Source organism: Schistocerca nitens, chromosome 8 (assembly GCF_023898315.1).
Source record: "Schistocerca nitens isolate TAMUIC-IGC-003100 chromosome 8, iqSchNite1.1, whole genome shotgun sequence".
NCBI lineage: Eukaryota > Metazoa > Arthropoda > Insecta > Orthoptera > Acrididae > Schistocerca > Schistocerca nitens.
This window is the reverse complement of record NC_064621.1, coordinates 439,250,822-439,272,435: the sequence shown is the minus strand read 5'-3', so window position 1 is coordinate 439,272,435 and position 21,614 is coordinate 439,250,822. Positions and strand designations below refer to the sequence as shown.

Genomic DNA, 21,614 nt, shown 5'->3' with positions numbered 1-21,614 from the left:
CCGTGGTATTCCTGCCTGTAGTAAGAGGCGACTAAAAGGAGTCTCAACCGTTTCGACCTTATGTGATGATCCCCTCTCGGGTTTGACCTCCATGTTTCTAAATTATTCCGAAGAGCGAGCCAATTGGGGAAGGGCGCCTTACATGGTGCACTGTATCCGTCGTGCATTGAGACCTTTAGCCGGCTTTCTCGTCGTTGCAATGATGCCCTGCTCGTTTTCCATCTCTTGGGCGTGAATACGTCCTTAGGTGCGATTACCACGCTGCACTGTGCAGTGTTGCTTTTAGCTGCGACAACGACCTTTGAAATTTTTGCACCTAGGATCCAGCACGGTAGCAAGTCCGTTGTGGTGGGGCCGCCATGTACCCTGTTGGTTGTAGCCCCCTGACAACACAGGGATCGCTCTACTGATGCCTGCGCCGTTAATTCCCCACGTATGCCAAGGAGTAGATGCCCATCTCCCTGGGGCATGGGGACTCCCGGCAATGGCCATCCTGCCAGGGGGCCTTTGCTGTGACTGGGTGGCGCCCGTGGGGAGGGCCCTTGGTCGGAGTAGGTGGCATGAGGGCGGATGACCTGCAATGAAGCATGCTACATCGTCTCTCGCTGGTGGCCAGCCGCCAGCAGTCTCTAAGCATTCTCGGGCTCAATTTAACGCTCAGAAGTAAGATCCGAAAATGTTCCCCTCCCTGGCCACACCGTGGGAGGAACGTAAGTCTCAGGATGGCAGTGGCAGTTATTCGCCCCGATTCTTAGTTTGTACGAGAGCTGATGGGGAGTCTTTTCTCTCCACAAAGCCTCAGTTCTTCGTCGAGCATTTGGAGGACAAGTTTGGGGAGGTGGAGGACTTGTCCAAAATGCGCTCTGGATCGGTCCTGATACGAACGGCATCCTCTGCCCAGTCACGACGGTTACTTGCTTGTGACAAGTTGGGGATGTTGCTGTTACGATCACACCCCATAAGAGTTTAAATATGGTCCAGGGAGTTATTTACCATAAGGACCTTCTTTTGCCGTCTGATGACGAGCTGCGCGCCAGCTTAGAGCGCAGAGGTGTAAATTTCGTCCGGCGCGTTCATCGGGGTCTGAAGGAAAATAAGATTGCTACCGGTGCCTTCATCTTGGCCTTCGAGGGTGATAAGTTACCGGAAAAGGTCAAGGTGATGGTCTAACGATGTGACGTCAAGCCCTATATCCCTTCCCTGATGCGGTGCTTAAAGTGCTGGAAGTTTGGCCATACGTCTTCCTGCAGCACTTCCAGCCTCACATGTCGAGATTCCCCCCTGTGGGTCCGGGGTAAGAATAGGCCCGAGGTATTCCTGCCTGTCGTAAGAGGCGACTAAAAGGAGTCCCTCCCCCTCAAGGGGGTAGTTAGCGCCTGCGTCCGGAGACGGACGGTTCCACGACCTCTATTTGCGGTCATTTTGCTTTTTCACTTCTCGTTTCTTCCTTTCTTTGGTTGGTTCCTTTCTTTGCTCTTCTCCACGTCACTGTCTTCCTTACTCTTTCCCCTGCATAATCTCCTTGCCTTCTCATTGCCTTCTTCTCCTTGCCTTCTTCTCCTTGCCTTCTTCTCCTTGCCTTCTTCTCCTTGCCTTCTTCTCCTTGCCTTCTTCTCCTTGCCTTCTTCTCCTTGCCTTCTTCTCCTTGCCTTCTTCTCCTTGCCTTCTTCTCCTTGCCTTCTTCTCCTTGCCTTCTTCTCCTTGCCTTCTTCTCCTTGCCTTCTTCTCCTTGCCTTCTTCTCCTTGCCTTCTTCTCCTTGCCTTCTTCTCCTTGCCTTCTTCTCCTTGCCTTCTTCTCCTTGCCTTCTTCTCCTTGCCTTCTTCTCCTTGCCTTCTTCTCCTTGCCTTCTTCTCCTTGCCTTCTTCTCCTTGCCTTCTTCTCCTTGCCTTCTTCTCCTTGCCTTCTTCTCCTTGCCTTCTTCTCCTTGCCTTCTTCTCCTTGCCTTCTTCTCCTTGCCTTCTTCTCCTTGCCTTCTTCTCCTTGCCTTCTTCTCCTTGCCTTCTTCTCCTTGCCTTCTTCTCCTTGCCTTCTTCTCCTTGCCTTCTTCTCCTTGCCTTCTTCTCCTTGCCTTCTTCTCCTTGCCTTCTTCTCCTTGCCTTCTTCTCCTTGCCTTCTTCTCCTTGCCTTCTTCTCCTTGCCTTCTTCTCCTTGCCTTCTTCTCCTTGCCTTCTTCTCCTTGCCTTCTTCTCCTTGCCTTCTTCTCCTTGCCTTCTTCTCCTTGCCTTCTTCTCCTTGCCTTCTTCTCCTTGCCTTCTTCTCCTTGCCTTCTTCTCCTTGCCTTCTTCTCCTTGCCTTCTTCTCCTTGCCTTCTTCTCCTTGCCTTCTTCTCCTTGCCTTCTTCTCCTTGCCTTCTTCTCCTTGCCTTCTTCTCCTTGCCTTCTTCTCCTTGCCTTCTTCTCCTTGCCTTCTTCTCCTTGCCTTCTTCTCCTTGCCTTCTTCTCCTTGCCTTCTTCTCCTTGCCTTCTTCTCCTTGCCTTCTTCTCCTTGCCTTCTTCTCCTTGCCTTCTTCTCCTTGCCTTCTTCTCCTTGCCTTCTTCTCCTTGCCTCCTTCTCCTTGCCTCCTTCTCCTTGCCTCCTTCTCCTTGCCTCCTTCTCCTTGCCTCCTTCTCCTTGCCTCCTTCTCCTTGCCTCCTTCTCCTTGCCTCCTTCTCCTTGCCTCCTTCTCCTTGCCTCCTTCTCCTTGCCTCCTTCTCCTTGCCTCCTTCTCCTTGCCTCCTTCTCCTTGCCTCCTTCTCCTTGCCTCCTTCTCCTTGCCTCCTTCTCCTTGCCTCCTTCTCCTTGCCTCCTTCTCCTTGCCTCCTTCTCCTTGCCTCCTTCTCCTTGCCTCCTTCTCCTTGCCTCCTTCTCCTTGCCTCCTTCTCCTTGCCTCCTTCTCCTTGCCTCCTTCTCCTTGCCTCCTCCTCGGCGTTTGAGACACTGTCCTCTCTCTCTCTCTTCCTTCCTCCCTGTGCGCGCCTGAAGGCCGACCCACGCGTTCGCACGCGTAGCCGGTGACGGGGTAACGCGTAATTCCCCGCCCTGGGTAGACATGTAAGGCACGCGCGTACCCCCTGGTAAAGGCCAGGCCCGGGGAGGGGTGATTGCCTGAGCTGATACCTTCTGACCATGCCGATTGGTCCCTCCGTCTGTTTCTCGGGAGGTGTGACCTGAGGTGTAAACATTCACCTAAGGCGGGAGTGCCCTCTGAGAGGGTCCCCACAAGGAAGGAGCGCGCCATCGGAGACGCTGGCAATCATGGGGGATTCCTCCGCAATGGATTTCACTCCATCTCTCTCGACTTCTGCCCAGAAACGGAAACGTGACCAGCTACCAGTGACAAAAGTACTATCGCCTGCCCCACAGTTCCTCGTCGTTTCTCGATCTGAGGACGGAAAGGATTTTTCCTCTGTCAACCCTTTCGTTATCCAGAAGGGCGTCGATGCCATAGCCGGATCTGTCAAATCCTGTACCAGGTTGCGTAACGGTACCTTATTACTCGAAACTGAGAGCGCCTTTGAGGCACAAAAACTGCTTCGGGCCACACTCCCGTACACATTCCCTGTCCGGGTGGAGGCTCACCGAACTTTGAATTCGTCTCGTGGTGTGGTCTACACTAGATCCCTCGACGGTTTGACTGACGAGGAGATTCAATCTTTCCTCGCTGAGCAGGGCGTGACGGCTGTCCATAGGGTCATGAAAAAGGTCAACAATGACCTTGTACCGACCCGGACACTTTTTTTGACCTTAGATAGTGTTCAGCTGCCATCGCGCGTCAAAGCGGGCTACGAGGTTATTTCTGTTCGCCCCTATGTCCCGACACCTACGCGCTGCTACCAGTGTCAGCGTTTCAATCATACTCGCCAATCTTGTTCCAATGCGGCTAAATGTGCCACTTGTGGCAGGGATGCCCATGAGGGTGACTGTCCACCTCCGTCTCCTCGTTGTGTGAACTGTCAGGGTGACCATGCTGCATCCTCCCGCGACTGTCCTGTCTATAAGGAAGAACGCTGTATCCAAGAAATTCGGGTCAAAGAGAAAGTGTCCACCTCGGCTGCTCGCAAGCTATTGGCTAGTAAGAAGCCCACGCTGCTCCCAGCGGGGAAATACAGTACTGTCCTCGCCTCTCCTCGGACTACCAGGGAGGTGGCAACCCAGACCTGCGATCTGACCTTCAGCACCACGGTCGTCCGTTCGGCCAGTGCTAAGATCGCGCGGTCGACGTCTCCTCTTCGTCCCATCACCCTACACACCAGCCCCTTCATCAGCTTCTGCTAAGACGAAGACCCCGAAGTCAGATGCACGGGCCTTCAAGAAGGAACCGTCCCGTGCAGACTTCCTACGTACCTCGACCTCCCAGCCTTCGTCCGGTACTTCCACCAAACGACCATCTAAGAAGGCTAATAGGAAGCACAGTTCTCCTTCTCCGCCACGGCGCATTTCTTCTCCTGCGCCACCCAGCGGTTGCCGCCCCAGGCCGTCATCCCTTTCGCCTGGCCGCACCGCTGGTAGCCGAACATCTGGCCGTTCACCGGCGGAGGAAGCTCCCACTCCCGGCCATCTTCCCAAGATGGCCGATGAACCTATAGACCCAATGGACGATGACTGTCCGCCTACTGATAGCGGCGGCAGTGCTCGCTCGAAGCCAGGCCCTCAGCGGCCTTCGAGGTGACCCCTTCTTTCATCTTCCTTTTTTCTTACGATGGCACTTATTCACTGGAATATTCGCAGCATTCGCTCCAACCGAGAGGACTTGAAGTTGCTGCTTCGCTTGCACCGTCCGCTCGTCGTAGCCCTCCAGGAAACGAAGCTACGCCCATGCGATCAAATTGCCTTGGCACACTACACCTCTGTGCGTTTTGACCTACCCCCTGTGGTAGGTATCCCAGCTCATGGAGGGGTTATGTTGCTGGTCCTGGATGATATTTACTACGATCCCATCACGTTGCACACCGGCCTGCAGGCAGTTGCCATCCGCATTACTCTCCCCACTTTTACATTTTCCATTTGTACCGTTTACACTCCATCGTCGTCTGCCGTTACCAGGGCAGACATGATGCAACTTATTGCTCAGCTACCTGCACCATTTTTGTTAACTGGAGACTTCAATGCCCACCGTCCCCTTTGGGGCTCTCCAGCATCCTGCCCGAGGGGCTCCCTGTTAGCAGACCTTTTCAACCAGCTCAATCTCGTCTGCCTCAATACTGGCGCCCCTACTTTTCTTTCGGATACATCTCACACCTATTCCCATTTAGATCTCTCTATATGTACTCCCCAACTTGCACGCCGGTTCGAGTGGTATGCTCTTTCTGATACATATTCGAGCGACCACTTCCCGTGTGTTATCCATCTCCTGCAGCATACCCCCTCTCCGTGCTCATCTAGTTGGAACATCTCCAAAGCAGACTGGGGGCTCTTCTCTTCAAGGGCGACCTTTCAGGATCAAACATTCCCAAGCTGCGATAGTCAGGACGCACACCTCACGGAAGTCATTCTCTCTGCTGCTGAATATTCCATCCCTCACCCTACTTCTTCTCCACGTCGCGTACCGGTCCCCTGGTGGACCGCAGCATGTAGAGACGCTCTACGTGCTCGTCGACGTGCTTTACGCGCCTTTAAACGCCACCCTACAGTGGCGAATTGTGTCAATTATAAACGATTACGTGCACAGTGTCGTCGTATTATTAAAGAAAGCAAGAAAGCCAGTTGGGCTGCTTTCACAAGCACCTTCAACAGTTTTACTCCTTCTTCTGTTATCTGGGGTAGCCTGCGCCGGCTATCTGGCACTAAGGTCCACTCACCAGTTTCTGGCTTGACGGTCGCGAATGACGTCCTTGTGGCCCCTGAGGCTGTCTCCAATGCCTTCGGCCGCTTTTTCGCAGAGGTTTCGAGCTCCGCTCATTACCACCCTGCCTTCCTCCCCCGCAAACAGGCAGAGGAGGCTAGGCCACCTAACTTCCGCTCCTCGAATCGTGAAAGTTATAATGCCCCATTCACCATGCGGGAACTCGACAACGCACTTGGCCGATCACGGTCCTCCGCTCCAGGGCCTGATTCTATTCATATTCAGATGCTGAAGAACCTTTCTCCTGCGGGTAAAGGTTTTCTTCTTCGTACTTACAATCACATCTGGATTGAGGGACATGTTCCCGCATGCCGGCGCGAGTCTATTGTCCCGATTCCTAAGCCGGGGAAGGACAAGCACTTGCCCTCCAGTTATCGACCCATCTCGCTTACCAGCTGTGTCTGTAAAGTGATGGAGCGAATGGTTAACTCTCGATTGGTTTGGCTGCTCGAGTCTCGACGCCTACTTACCAATGTACAATGTGGATTTCGTAGGCGCCGGTCTGCTGTTGACCATCTGGTTACCTTGTCGACCTTCATTATGAATAACTTCTTGCGGAAGCGCCCGACCGCGGCTGTGTTCTTTGATTTGGAGAAGGCTTACGACACCTGTTGGAGGGCGGGCATTCTCCGCACCATGCATACATGGGGTCTTCGCGGTCGCCTCCCTCTTTTTATTCGTTCCTTTTTAATGGATCGACAGTTCAGGGTACGTGTGGGTTCTGTCCTGTCAGACACCTTTCGCCAGGAGAATGGGGTACCACAGGGCTCAGTTTTGAGCGTCGCTCTCTTCGCCATAGCGATCAATCCAATAATGGATTGCCTCCCAGCTGATGTATCAGGCTCCCTTTTCGTGGACGATTTTACCATCTATTGCAGCGCGCAGCGTACGTGTTTCCTGGAGCGCTGTCTTCAGCGTTCTCTTGACCGTCTTTACTCGTGGAGTGTCGCCAATGGCTTCCGTTTTTCTGCCGAGAAGACGGTATGTATTAACTTCTGGCGCTACAAAGAATTCCTCCCACCGTTTTTACGACTTGGTCCCGTTGCTCTCCCATTCGTGGAGACAACAAAATTTTTAGGTCTTACATTTGACAGGAAACTTATTTGGCTGCCCGTTGTACCCGTTCTCTCAATGTCCTCCGTGTTCTCAGTGGTACGTCGTGGGGAGCGGATCGAACCGTCCTCCTTCGCCTATATCGGTCGATCGTCCGCTCCAAGCTGGATTATGGGAGCTTCGTATACTCCTCTGCACGGCCATCCATCTTACGCCGCCTCAACTCCATACAACATCGGGGTTTACGACTTGCGATCGGAGCGTTTTATACTAGTCCCGTCGAGAGTCTTCATGCTGACGCTGGTGAGTTGCCACTCACCTACCGGCGCGATATACTGCTTTGTCGGTATGCATGTCGGCTACTGGCAATGCCTGACCACCCATCTTATCGTTCCTTTTTTGATGACTCTCTCGACAGTCAATACGGGTTGTATGTCTCCGCCCTGCTACCCCCTGGAGTTCGCTTTCGTCGCCTCGTTCAACACCTTCATTTTTCACTCCCTGCCACCTTTCGAGTGGGCGAGAGCCACACGCCACCTTGGCTCCAGGCTCAGGTTCGCGTCCACCTTGACCTCTGCTCGCTCCCGAAGGAGGTTACCCCCGATTCAGTCTACCACTCCCGTTTTGTCGAACTTCGTTCGGAGTTCATTAATATGACCTTCATTTATACAGATGGCTCTAAGACCAATGACGGGGTCGGGTGTTCTTTTATTGTTGGGGCACAAAGTTTCCAATATCGGCTCCATGGCCATTGTTCGGTCTTCACAGCTGAGCTCTTTGCCCTCTACCAGGCTGTCCTTTACATCTGCCGCCACCGAAATTCTGCATATGTCATCTGCTCCGATTCCCTGAGCGCTATCCAGAGCCTCGGTGATCCGTACCCGGTTCACCCTTTCGTGCACCGGATCCAACGCTCTCTTCAGCAGCTGGTGGACGTCGGTTCTCCGGTTAGCTTTATGTGGATTCCTGGCCATGTCGGTATCCCTGGGAACGAAGCTGCAGATGCCGCGGCTAAGGCTGCGGTCCTCCAGCCTCGGACAGCTTCTTGTGGTGTCCCTTCGTCAGATTGTAGCAGGGTAATTTGTCGGCGCATTGTCTCGCTGTGGAATGCCGCTTGGGCTGCACTTTAAGACAACAAGCTTCGGGCCTTGAAAGCTCTACCCGTGGCTTGGACGTCCTCCTCACGCCCTTCTCGGCGGGAGGAGGTAGTTTTGGCCCGGTTGCGAATTGGCCACTGCCGGTTCAGCCATCGCCATCTGCTGACGGCTGCGCCGGCGCCGTTCTGCCCATGTGGGCAATTGCTGACGGTCCGCCACATTTTAACGTCGTGTCCGAATTTTAACACCCTACGTCTCGATATTGGCCTGCCATGTACTGTAGAAGCCATTTTAGCGGATGACCCACGAGCAGCTGCTCGCGTTCTTCATTTTATCAATTTGACAACCCTCTCAAAGGACATTTGATTATGCTGTTTTCTTTTTTAATCCTATGCCTGTCAGTATGTCTTTCATCGTGTTTTCCGTTTTGTTGCTGTTTTAAACTTGTGACTCGCGGTGCATTCCTAAAGTAGTCTGGGTGCTAATGACCGTTGACGTTGTGCGCCCTAAAACCACAAAAAAAAAATGTCGAGATTGCGGACGCCCGTCTCGTCCCGATACTCCATGTGCCCCGCCTCCCATCTGTGTCAACTGCGGGGAGCACCATTCACCTAGCTCGCCAGACTGCAGAATCTTCCAGAAAGAGCGCAAAATCATGGAATATAAGACCCTGGACCGACTGACCTATACTGAGGCCAAAAGGAAATACGACCGATTACATCCTGTGAGAATGACATCTTCCTACGCCGCTGCTACAACACCTGTGCGCGTCCCATCAGTTTCGCGACTTCCGGCCGGATCGACGAGTGGTAAAACTCCTCCTGCCCCCTTGCCAGTGGGGGCTCTACCCACCGGGTTGCTCCTGCGCCACCTACCTCAGGAGCAACACCATCCCACCCATCGGGGACGTCCGTCCCCGCTTCTAAGCCGGCGAAGTGTCCAACTTCTTCGGCTTCTCACGCTCGCAAGGGGTCCCTTGGGTCCCTCCCATCGCAGGTTTCCACCAGTGGGAAGGCTGACGACTGACAGTGGCGTAAGTGCGCACCATCAGCTGGTCGAAGGGCTTCACGATCCTCCTCAGTCCCGGAGACTGAATCGGTGAAGCCCTCCCAGCCAGTGAAACCCAAGGAGCAGCGTGAGAAATCCAAGAAGAGCTCTAAGCCCAAGGAACTCGCCGTGGCAGCCACCCCACCGCAACCTTCCAGCTCTGTGTGAGGACGAGGTGGAGATTCTGGCGTCCGCTGAGGACCTCGATCTCGCTGGTCCCTCAGACACCATGGATAGCACTAGCACAGGTGCTCAATCGGAGGCAGCAGGTGACCCAGCGGCGTAATCTGCCTTCCCAGTCCCGTCACGCCATTCTCAGCCATGGACAATACCATCCTCCAGTGGAACTGCAGCGGTTTCTTCCACCATCTAGCTGAGCTCCGCCAACTTATCAGCCTTCACCCTTTCTTCTGCATTGATCTCCAGGAAACTTGGTTTCCAGCAATGCTAACCCCCGCCCTCCGTGGCTATCGGGGTTATTATAAGAACCGGGCAGCTTACGAAAGGGTGTCTGGTGGCGTCTGCACCTATGCCCTTAACTCTCTTCACAGCGAGTCTGTCCCTCTACAGCTTTGGAGGCTGTCGCTGTTTGGGTGTGGACGCCACAGGCTTTTAAGGTCTGCAGTCTTTACCTTCCACTGGATGCTGATGTCACACAGCATGTCCCGGCTGCGCTGATAGCCCAATTGCCGCCACCTTTCTTGTTGCTGGGCGATTTCAACGCCCATAACCCTCTGTGGGGTGGGTCGGTGGCGACAGGTCGAGGCACCACCATTGAGCATTTATTGGCGCAGCTCAATCTTTCGCTTTTAAATGATGGTTCCTTCACACACTTCAGCATGGCGCATGGCACGTACTCCGCCATCGACCTTCCGATCTGCAGCCCTAGCCTCTTAACGTCTGTCCAATGGGGAGTGCATGACGACCTGTGTGGTAGTGACCACTTCCTGATCTTTCTGTCACTGCCACGGCGTCACTCTCCTGGGCGCCCCAGCAGATGGGCTATGAATAAGGCTGACTGGGACTTGTTTTCCTCCACTGTCGCTATTGAGCCTCTCTAATGCCGGCATTGATGTGGTGGTTCACTCCGTCACCACCGTCATCGTTACTGCCGCAGAATCTTCCATTCCCCATTCTTCTGGGTCCCCTCGGAGGAGGACTGTGCCTTGGTGGTCGCCTGAGATCGCTGAGGCGATCAAAGATCGCCGGCGGGCGCTACAGCGTCACAAGCGACATCCCTGCATTGAACCTCATCACCTTCAAACGGCTGCGTGCGCGGGCCCGCCACCTTATCCGCCAAAGCAAGCAGGAGTGTTGGGAGCGGTATGTGTCCACCATTGGCCTCCATGTCTGTCCATCGCAGGTGTGGGCCAAGATCAGACGCCTCTATGGCTATCGGACCCCTGTCAGCGTCCCTGTGCTATCACTGAATGGAGCAGTTTGTACAGACTTCGACGAAATTGCCAACAGCTTGGCAGAGCATTTTGCTATGAGTTCCGCTTCTTCAAATTACCCACTGGCCTTCCGCTCCATTAAAGAGCGGATGGAACGTCGGAGCCTTTCTTTTTGCACCCACCATCCTGAATCTTACAATGTTCCATTCAGTGAGTGGGAATTTCGCAGTGCCCTCGCCGCTTGTCCTGATACCGCTCCTGGGCCAGATAGCATCCACTGTCAGATGCTGAAACACCTTTCAGTGGACTGCCAGCGACGGCTCCTCGACCTTCGACCTTTACAACCGCATTTGGGTCGAGGGTGAGTTTCCGTCGCAATGGCGGGAAAGTATTGTTATCCCCATTCTGAAACCTGGGAAGAACCCTTTGGCGGTGGACAGCTACCGTCCCATTAGCCTCACCAACGTTCTTTGCAAGTTGCTTGAACGGATGGTGAGCCGACGGTTGAACTGGGTACTGGAGTCACGGGGCCTTCTGGCTCCGTCTCAGGGTGGGTTCCGTAAAGGCCGCTCCGCCGCCGACAATCTGGTGAGTCTGGAGTCGGCCATCCGTACTGCCTTTGCCCGCCGTCAGCACCTGGTCGCTGTCTTTTTCGACTTGCGGAAGGCGTACGATACGACATGGCGTCATCACATCCTTTCTACGCTTCATGGATGGGGGCTTCGGGGCCCTCTGCCGATCTTTATCCGCAATTTTCTGTCGTGTCGTACCTTCCGCGTTCAAGTTGCAGCCTCCCATAGTTCCTCCCGAGTACAGGAGAACGGGGTACCACAGGGATCTGTTCTCAGTGTCTGCCTGTTTTTAATTGCAATAAACGGTCTCGCTGCAGCGATGGGAAATTGTCACCGCTTCCCTGTATGCTGGCGACTTCTGCCTTTACTACAGCTCTATTGGCATTGCAACTGCTGAACGTCAGCTACAGGGCGCAATCCGCAAGGTGCAGTCTTCGGCTGTAGCGTGTGGTTTTCAGTTTTCGGCAGCCAAGACCTGCGTTATGCATTTCTGCCGGCGCCGAACGGTCCATCCTGAGCCGCGGCTTTCTCTTGACGGCGAACTTCTTGCCGTGGTGGAGACCCACAGGTTTTTGGGTGTAGTTTTTGATGCACGGTTGACTTGGCTGCCTGATATTCGGCAGCTTAAACAGGCATGTTGGCGGCATCTAAATTCTCTGCGATACTTGAGCCACACCAGCTGGGGCGCTGACCGATCTACCCTGTTACGGCTCTACCAGGCATTAATCCAGTCCCGTCTCGATTATGGGAGCCTGGCTTATGGCTCAGCATCCCCATCTGCGTTGCGGATGCTGGACCCAATCTTACACAGCGGAATAAGACTTGCCACTGGTGCCTTCCGGACGAGCCCTGTGGACAGCATCCTAGTGGAGGCAGGTCTCCCTCCCCTGCGGTTACGGCGCCAACGTTTGCTGGCCGCTTATGCTGCCCATGTTTTTAGCTTGCCCGGGCATCCAAACTATCGTCTCCTGTTCCTGCAATCGGTCGTCCATCTGCCAGAGCGTCGGCCCCGGTCAGGTTGTACGATCGCGGTCCGCGTCTAAGAGCTTCTCTCCGGGCTTAGGGTTTTCAATGTTCCACCTCCTTTCCGGGCCACTTTGCGTACACCCCCATGGTGTGTTCCTCGCCCTTGCCTTCGGCTCGACTTGGCGCAGGGCCCGAAGGACTCAGTCCCTCCAGAAGCCTTCCGCCGCCGCTTTTATTCCATCCTGGCCACGTATCAGGGCTCTGGGATTGTGTACACTGACGGTTCGATGGTTGCTGGTCGTGTCGGTTATGCGTTAACTCTAGGGGACCATTCCGAACAACGTTCCTTGCCAGATGGCTGCATCGTTTACACTGCTGAGCTGGTCGCCATCTTTCGTGCCCTAGAGTATATCCGCTCCTGCTCAGGTGAGTCCTTAGTTACCTGTAACGATTCCCTGAGCGGTTTACGAGCTCTCGACCAGTGTTTCCCTCGTTCTCGTCTGGTGATGGCTATCCATGAGTCCCTGCATACTCTTGCCCGTTGCGGCCGCTCTGTGGTCTTTGTGTGGACCCCCGGTCATGTCGGTATCCCGGGCAATGAACATGTTGACCGCCTGGCCAAACAGGCCACCAGTGAACCCACTCTAGACACTGGCCTTCCGGAGACTGATTTGAGGGCAGTCTTACGCCGCAAAGTTATCTCGTTTTGGTACGTTGAATGGCGCGGGCAGGCCACCCCTAACAAACTCCGTGCCGTCAAGGAGACGACGACTGTGTGGCACTCTTCCTTGCGAGTCTCTCGCAGAGTGTCTGTCGTCCTCTGCCGACTGCGTATTGGGCACACACGGATGACCCACGGCCACTTATTGCGCCGTTAGGAACCCACTCTGTGTCGCTGCGGCTCGGCATTGACGGTGGTCCACATTTTGTTGGACTGTCCACTTTTATCTGTGCTCAGGCAGACGTTTGCGCTGCCTGACACGCTTTCTGCCCTTTTAATAGATGACTCTGCCATGGTGGACGTAGTTTTGCGTTTTATTCGGGCAGGGGTTTTTTATCGTTTTTAATGTTGATTCTGGCTTTTAGTCTCCGATTTTAAACTGCGTTTTTAACGTGTTCTCGGTGGTTTGCTTTTTCTTTCTCTATGGTCGGCCAACCACCGTTACACTGTGTGATTTTAATTTTTGTCGGTTCTCTGTCGGAGTCTTTCTTGTCCTGTGTCGTCTGCCGCCTTTCCTGTTGTTCGTTTTTTATTCTCTTTGGGTGGTTGTAGTTTTTTGGAAAAGGGACTGATGACCTTGGCAGTCTGGTCCCTTTAATCCCACGAAGCTAGACCCCATCGATGCAAGTGTGTTCGATGTCATGGAGCACTTTGGACACTGCATGCTGGCTCTGGGATACCCAGAAGCCACTGGCATGGGCATAGATTGACCGCAGTATTCTCAGTATCTGAGCACGTGACTCCTTTTTGTGGCGCTATGTTACAGACAAGGAGTACAGCAATAACTCCAAAATCTTTCCCGAGCTGAAAATATCCATTCAGGAGGTCACCGACAGAATCGATGTGCCAGCACTTCAGCGAGTCGTGCAGAATTGTGTTATTCGTCTGCAACACATCGTCAATGATGGCAGGCGTATCGAGCATGTCACAAAATAAATGTGAATCTCTTTAGCGACGTTTGTGTTGAATAAAATGTGTACAGGACGTAGTTGGTAACTAATTTAGGTTTTTCCTTGATCTGGTAGATTTCCAGAAGAGGAGCTGGAAACGGTGTGGGACCAAGAAGACATTGTTGACGTGGAAAATGAGTCAAGTTAAATTTGTTTATACTTTTAACAGCATGAAACTTCAGAGCAGGTCAAGGCAGGTGTTCTTCGCCTAAGTGTGCGACCTTACGTCCCCAATCCAACGCTGTGTTTAAAGTATGTCATGCTAGGAAACTTAGTTTTATAAGACAGAATTTTAAGGGGCTGTAAGTGAAGAACAAATAAGTGGTCCAACCTTCGGCTAGTAACCAAGGAGTTGTAACTGTTTTAGTGCGTTATGTGTGTGAAATGGTTTCGTATTAAATTTTCTCTTTTTGCAACTTGAACCCGAACACGGCATTTGGTGTGCTTATGTAGACGCTGATAGTCGCCGAATCCAACTGAAACTGTACAACTGTAACCAAAAATAAACGTAAAACTGCATAGTAAATAAGCTATGCTGGGAAATTATGCATTGTACAGTGAATAGTGCTTGTCTTATAGTTCCAGCACACAATACTAACAATAAAAATTCCTACGTGATATTACAAATAAAATTTGTCACACGCTATTAAAGTGGGCTAAAATTTTACGCCTGCAATGACCCCAGGACACTTTGGAATCCCAGGGAATGAACTTGCCAACAGGCTGGCCAAATGGGCTACACGGAAACAGCTTCTGGAAATGAGCATCTCTGAAAATGACCTGCGTTGTTTTACATTGCAGGGTTTTTCGGCTTTGTGAGACTGAATAGCACAACATACTGCATGTCATTAACGAGACTACAAATGTGTGGAAGTCTTCCGCGTGGTCCTTTCGCATGGAATCAGTTGTTCTCTGCCAGCTCTGCGTTGGCCATGCGTGACTAACGCATGGTTACCTCCTCAGTCGTGAGGACCCACCTCGGTGTCGCTGACAAATGACGGTTGTCCACCTCTTGCTGGATTCCCCTCTTTCAACAGCTCTGTGGCAGACCCTCGATGTCGGGTGACAATGCCTCAACAGCAGCTTTAGTTTGTTTTATTAGTAAGGGTGGGTTTTCATTTGATCAAAGTTTCAGCACACATCCTTTGTCCCTCTGTCCTCCACCCTAGTGCTTTTAGGAGTGGCTGGCTGGCTTCTCCTTTTTATTCTCATGCTCAGCCAGCCATGGTAATCTGCTCTCTTGTTGTGATATGTTTCTTGCGTCTCTGGTTTTCTTGTCCGATTTTGTCCATTTTAGTGTTTGTTGCCCTTCTGTCATTCTTGTGGTTTTCTTCTTGAATCCGTGTTTTGTATGTCACAATTATTTTACTCCCACCCTTGTGGTATTGTAATTAGAACGAGGGACCGATGGCCTAGCAGTCTGGTCCCACTCCCTCTTTTAAACCAACCAATCTCAGCCCTCTCGTTCCTATATTCCTTCTCATCTGTGTTGTTGTGTGTCAGGTGGTGGTGTCCCTTTGGCATCGCAAATAGTCCTTCCTTCACGGGAATAAGCTCAGGATTATTAAGCCTCTCCCTGTGGCTTGGACGACCATCTCTCGGACCCTCCCGCTAGGAGGAGGTCATTTTAACTCGGCTGCGTATTGGGCACTGACTTTTTAGCCATCGTCATTTGCTGAGTGGCTCCACCCCACCAATTTTTACGCATTGCGCCTAAGTTTTAACTGTCAGCCACTTCCTGATGGAATGCCCAATTTTTAACCATTTACGTTCCCACTTGGGTTGCCGTCTGAGTTCTCGGCCGTTATAGCAAATGACGCACGTTTGTCGACCGCGTTTTACTTTTTATCCGCCGAAGCAGTATGGCGACGGCCATTTCAGTTTTTGACCTCCGTTTCAGTATGGTGTCTTTTTAAGTTTCTTCACGTACCTGTTTTCAGCTGTCTTCTGTTCTATAGTTGGTCTTGGGCGCCTATGACCACAGTTCTTTCTTGCGCCCTAAAGCAAAACAAAGCCGAAACCAGAAGATCCCTAAAAGATCTACATGCAGGAGGTTGCAGTGATACTAGATTAGTCATTTAAAGCCAGTTCTTGAAACTATATAAGAAGGCTTTCTAGACATAGTTTGTCTTCGTGTCAGTTCAGTTTCTTCAGCATCTCTGACTTTCCCATTGATCGAGCCGGTGACCATTTGTGCTGCTCTTCTGTCTACATTCAGTATACCCACTCAGTCCTATTTGTGGAGTGTGCCACACAGTGGAAAAGTATAGGATGGGTCGCACGAATGATCTGTAAGCAATCACCTTCGTAAAAGGATTGCGTTTCCCTGTATTCTACCGAGAAGCTGAGGTCCACCACCTGCTTTCTCCTCCACTGGGCCTAAGTGCTTATTACATTTCATAGCCCTACAAAGTTATACCAACGTCTTTGAGTTGGCTGATTACAACTGTGACCAATAGGTGCTAGTCACAGGATACTAAGTTTTTTCGGTTTGTGAAGGGCAGAATATTACTTTACCAAACATTTAAAGCAAGTTGCCCATCTTTGCACAACTTTGAAATCACACCGAGATGTGACAAGGTTTATGCAGCTCATCATACAAAGTACTAAATTATGGATAACTGAATCATCTGCAAAAAGTCTGAGGTTACAGTTAATATTAACACTGATTAATATTGTCCCCAAGATCAGTAACATAAAGCATGAACAAGATCTCGCACTTAATTCTACATCTGTGATTGACTGTCCATAGAAGGTAACTTGAGTGTCTTCCCAACAAAGAGATCTCAATCCAGTCACAACTGTAGCTTCATAGCTCCTTATGAGTGTATCTCCCAAGTGTAGATACGGTATTGTAAAATGTTTTGTTGGAAATAAAATACTGCATCTACTGTATGCTTTGATTCAAAGCTGTCAATATGTCATGTGAGAAAACTGGGAGTTGGGTTTCATATTATTGATTTTGGAATTCATGCTGAGCGGCATGCGGGTCATTCTATTAAACACCACATTGTTTCCGCTCAAAATAAGAGATAGCAAACAGATGTCATTGATATTGGATGGTAATTTTGTCGTTCGCCTCCACTATCCTTTGGGCACAGTTTATCGGAGGATCTGCATTACACTGTAGTTTCTGGGTGGGCTAATTCAACTGAAAGTTCAGTGAACACTGAGATGACAAATAATGGAATAGCGATGTTTACACATACAGACGGCAGCAGTATCGAGTACACAAGGTATAAAAGAACAATGTATTGATGGAGGCATCATTTGTGCTTACAAGGGGAGGCCGCCAATTGTGAAATTCAGATTCGATTCATACTGCGCATAATAAAAGCTCATGGCCAGAGGTGTAATGTGGCAAAGCACCAAGATGCACTTCTCAGCCGTTGTCGAGAAAATCGACAGTTAAAAGAAACCGTTGCCGTGAAATACTCTACGGTTAATAGTTTTCTACAGCGTCGTGGCGCAGCGGTAAGCGCTCGGGTTCGTAATCCGAAGGTCGCCGGATTGAATCTCGCGCCACGCAACATTTTATTAGTTTTTTGTAAAACAGGGTGTACCAAAGCTCTCACGTCCGCACTGATTTTAGACGATGTTATAAGTTGCGCTAGGGACCGCATCTACCTTCTTTCGAAGTTAGCAGGCAACTACGCTGTTATGCGGCGGCTCGTTTCGGCCCATTCAACATCTGTCAAAGTGTAACGAGCGAGTAACAGAGTTTATATTTCATACCTGCCACAGCAAATTTGTGTTCGTGGGATTTCTATTCTAATTCGAACGTTTGACTTACGCTATACGTATTCGTTTCGGAATATCGTTTCTACGTCTTCCATTAACTATACGTGGTTAACATTATGAAGACAATTAATAACATTTGTGAAATACAACTTTGTTTGCGGAAAACATAATGATGTTCGAAGTCGCCAGTTTTTCCACGACAAACGACTTTCAACAACTTATTATATGCATAATTGTTGCAACTGATTACCGGGAATTATATATATATATATATATATATATATATATATATATATATATATATATATATATATATATATATATAGTGTACATACATTTGAATTACAAAAACAAATACTAAAAAAAGTTGCATGGCGCGAGATTCGATCCGGCGACCTTCGGATTACGAACCTGAGCTCTTACCGCTGCGCCACGACGCTGTAGAAAATTATTAATCGTAGAGAGTATTTCACCGTAACGGTTTATTTGAACTGTCTATTTTCTCGACAACGGCTGAGAAGTGCATCTTGGTGCTTTGCCACATTATACCTCTGGCCATGAGCTTTTATTATGCGCAGTATGAATTGAATCTGAATTTCACAATTGGCGGCCTCCCCTTGTTAGATGCTTCACGTGAAAAGATTTCCATTGTGATTGTGCCATGCAGTGGGAGTTCATACTTTCTACGTGTAATGGAAGTGGGAACAAGATGCATGAGACATTACATTTCAGAAACAGTTTGGCAATTTAGTACTCAGAGATCCACAGTGTCAAGAGCATACTGAGAATACCAAATTTCAGGTATTGCCTCTCACCATGAACAACAGTGGCCAACGGCTTTTATTTCATGACGGAGTTGTGTTCACATAGATGCCAATGATAACATACTAGCAACGCTGTGTGAAATAACCACAGGAATAAATGTGACACATGGTCCACATATTCATTATGACTGTGCAGCGAAATTTGGAGTTAATGGACTTTGGCAGCAAATGGCCGATGAGCCTTCGCTGACAGCACATAACCTGCAGTGCCCCTCCTGGGCTCAAGACCATAGCACTTAGACCCCAAACTGAAATCGTGAAATCGTGAAATCGTCAGAAGTCCAGATTTCAGTTGGGAAGAGCTTGTAGTTAGGGTTCATGTGAGGCAGATCCCAAGAGGCCATGGACCAAAATAGTCAAGGCACTGTGCAATCTGGTGATGGTTCCATAATTGTTTGTATGGAATGGACTGGGTCCTCTGGTTCAACTGAACGGATCATTGATTTGAAATGGTTGTTTATGGACTTAATATTCTCAAACAAGTCTCCTTTTTTATAGATGGCAGTGCACTGTCACTGGGCTATAATTGTGATCAGTATGAAGAACATTGACAATTTGAGCAAGTGTGGGCACCTAAATCGCTGACTTAAATCCCATGAAACATTTATGGGACATAATAGAGAGGTAGGTTTATACACAAAATCCTGCACCAGCAACAGTTTTGCAATAATGGATGGCTATAAAGGCAGCACAGATAAATATTTCTGCAGTGGACTTCAAGTGACTTCAAGTGACTTCAGCCGATGCCATGTCAAGTTGGTGCGCACTATACTGGGTACAGAGTGGACTGACGTGGTGTTAGGAGGTATCTCATGACTTCAATCACCGCAGTGTAGATTCTAGTAAGGATTCCATCGGACCCTCAAGCATTGTTAGACTTTAATGGTATCACCTGTGTCTCAACACCACTGATACATATTCCAGTCCACTTTTCTGTGGAGTGAGGGTTAAAATGGGGCAATTATCTTGGGTTTTCTTTTGTAAAAGATTAGTTGAAAACTGAGATAAGTACTTCTGTTTTGTTTCACTACCCTCAATTTGTTCGCCGCTCGTGGTCTCGCGATAGCAATCTCGGTTCCCGAGTATGGGGTCCTGGGTTCGATTCCTGGTCTGGTCAGGGATTTTCACCTGCCTTGAGATGACTGAGTGGTGGTTTCCTCATCCCCATTAGTTGGTGGAAGGCAACAGCAAACCACCTCCATTAGGACTTTGCCTGGCACAGCAGTGCAGTTTCCTGTATCGTTCCCCTATGCTCTATCAAGAAGCATGGGACTTCTTTTCCATTTTCCATCCTAAATTTGATCCACATCACATCCCCAATGCATGGACACTTTGGTGCCACTAACAGCCTTAACACACGACAAGAACAACTTATATGCAAAAATAACATGTAAAAACCTACTTAATATATTTGTGTTCGGTTGTAAGGCTATACCGCTTGTGTGTTCGCAGCTGCGTGGCGCGACACCATCTTCAACCCGGCGCTGGGGCGCGCGTGCGCGGCGGTGGTGGGGGTGCTGTCCGTCGTGTGGGGGTGGCTGGGCATGGAGCGCTACTTCCTCCACGAGGACGTCCTGCCGCCGTCGGCGTTCCTCTGCAGTTTTGGGCTGTTCATCGCCGGCTGCCTGGTGCTCTTAGCCTTGGCCGTCATCGCTGTCGCAACAGTGATTCAGTCGCTGTGGATGCGTGCCTGAGGGACCCCATCTGCTGCCGGCCTTTTTGATCACCGACTCGCGGCGATATCTCGCCAGCTTAGTTATTTTTAGTTTGACATCATGTAGACCATGACTTTCAAATTATGCATTTTTAGAAATAGGTACATGACATTTGATTGCTTCTGGAAATTTTAGGCGAGAGGTATAAAGGCTAGAAACAGGAAGACATGATACAGTATAAAAAGAAAAGAATGTTCGTTTGAAAACTTGTTAGACAAGCAAATAGATACATGGGAAAGTGTTGTTAAAACATGATTGTTTCAAATGGGATACAGAAGTTTAGAGCCAAAGTATTCGCAAAATTACGTAACAAAATTAATATCCTCCTATATCAGTGGGGAAGTTAGAGAATACAGTGCAATCAGAACAATTGGGAAAGTATTTTCAAGGAGGCCACGAGTGGGTAGGCTATGGATATAATAAACCTGAACTGATATTAGTATTAAATAGAAACAATTTCTGCAGTCAGTGAATAATTGGTGCTTGGGGAAATCCCAGAGGAAAATCTGGTACCAAGAATTAAAATTACATAAGACAAATGAGATATTGGGATGCTAGTATTACAGCGCTCTATACATTTCTCTTGTTTTACTAGAGGACCAGTGAGACTTCGGTAATAGCACGTCTTGTTCTAAAACTTCCAATACAAGAGTTCAGCACATCACCATTACTGCTCTTACTTAACAATTAGGATGTAATTGAGAAATATTGACGATGTAGGCCCCTACCTCTCAACTCGTCGAATGCTACTAAATTATTGTACAGTAACACTAACATTAGTGTAAACGAAGAGTTGACTGTTAACCAGAGATGAAAACAGACGTGGTGCCACAAAGTTAAAAAAAATGGTCAACAAATGACATTGTAATTACGTTCAGAGACAGCAAAGGACTTCGAAGAACAGTTGAACGAACGGACAGTATCTTGAAAGGAGGATACAAGGTGAACATCAACAAAAGCAAAACGAGGATAATAGGATGCAGTCTAATTAAATCAGGCAATGCTGAGAGAATTAAACTGGGAAACAAAACACTTAAAATCAGTTTCGGTATTTAGGCAGCAAAATAACTGATGGTCGAAGTGGAGAATATAAAATGCAGACGGCGATGCCAAGAAAAGTTTCTGAAGAAATTTAACATAGAATTTAGCTTTGTCAGGAATTTTTTTTTTTGTTTGTGTGGCTTGAAGCCATGTATGCAAGTGAAACATGGATGATAGTTTAGACAAGAGCAGAAGCTTTTGAAATGTGGTGTTACAGAAGAATGCTGAAGATTAGACGGATAGATCGTGTAACTGACGATGAGGTACTGTACAGAACTGGGGAGAACTTGTGGCACAACTTGACTAAAAGAAGGATCGTTTGGTAGGATACATTGAAGCATCAAGGGATCACCGGTTTACTACTGGAGGGAAGCATGGAGGGTAAAAATGGCAGCAAGACCAAGAGATGAATACAGTAAGAAGAATCGGAAGGATGTAGGTTCCTGTAGTTACTCGTAGATAGACGCTTGCTCAGGATAGAGTAGCATGTTGAATTGCATCAAACGACTCTTCAGACTGAAAACATCACATCAACAGTTCTAAAAGAAAGAAATTGTAAAAATATGAAGTGTGTGGACCTAGAAATGAAAAAAATTCATTAACATTCACATTTTTGGCAGAACTATGGAAAAAGATAACACTGAGTGCATGATGTGGTGGCTAAGCCTGCT

The 21,614-nt window shown here is 49.5% G+C and overlaps 1 protein-coding gene across 1 annotated transcript; it reads right to left on the bottom strand.

Moving 5' to 3' along the window:
- Nucleotides 1-1,530: 1,530 nt before the first annotated feature.
- On the bottom strand, nt 1,531-19,478 carry LOC126199599 (uncharacterized). The gene is made up of 2 exons (XM_049936526.1): nt 19,461-19,478; nt 1,531-2,946 (listed from the first exon to the last, which is right to left on the bottom strand). Exons 1-2 carry the CDS (start codon nt 19,476-19,478, stop codon nt 1,531-1,533), a joined length of 1,434 nt encoding a protein of 477 aa, XP_049792483.1.
- Nucleotides 19,479-21,614: the final 2,136 nt, after the last annotated feature.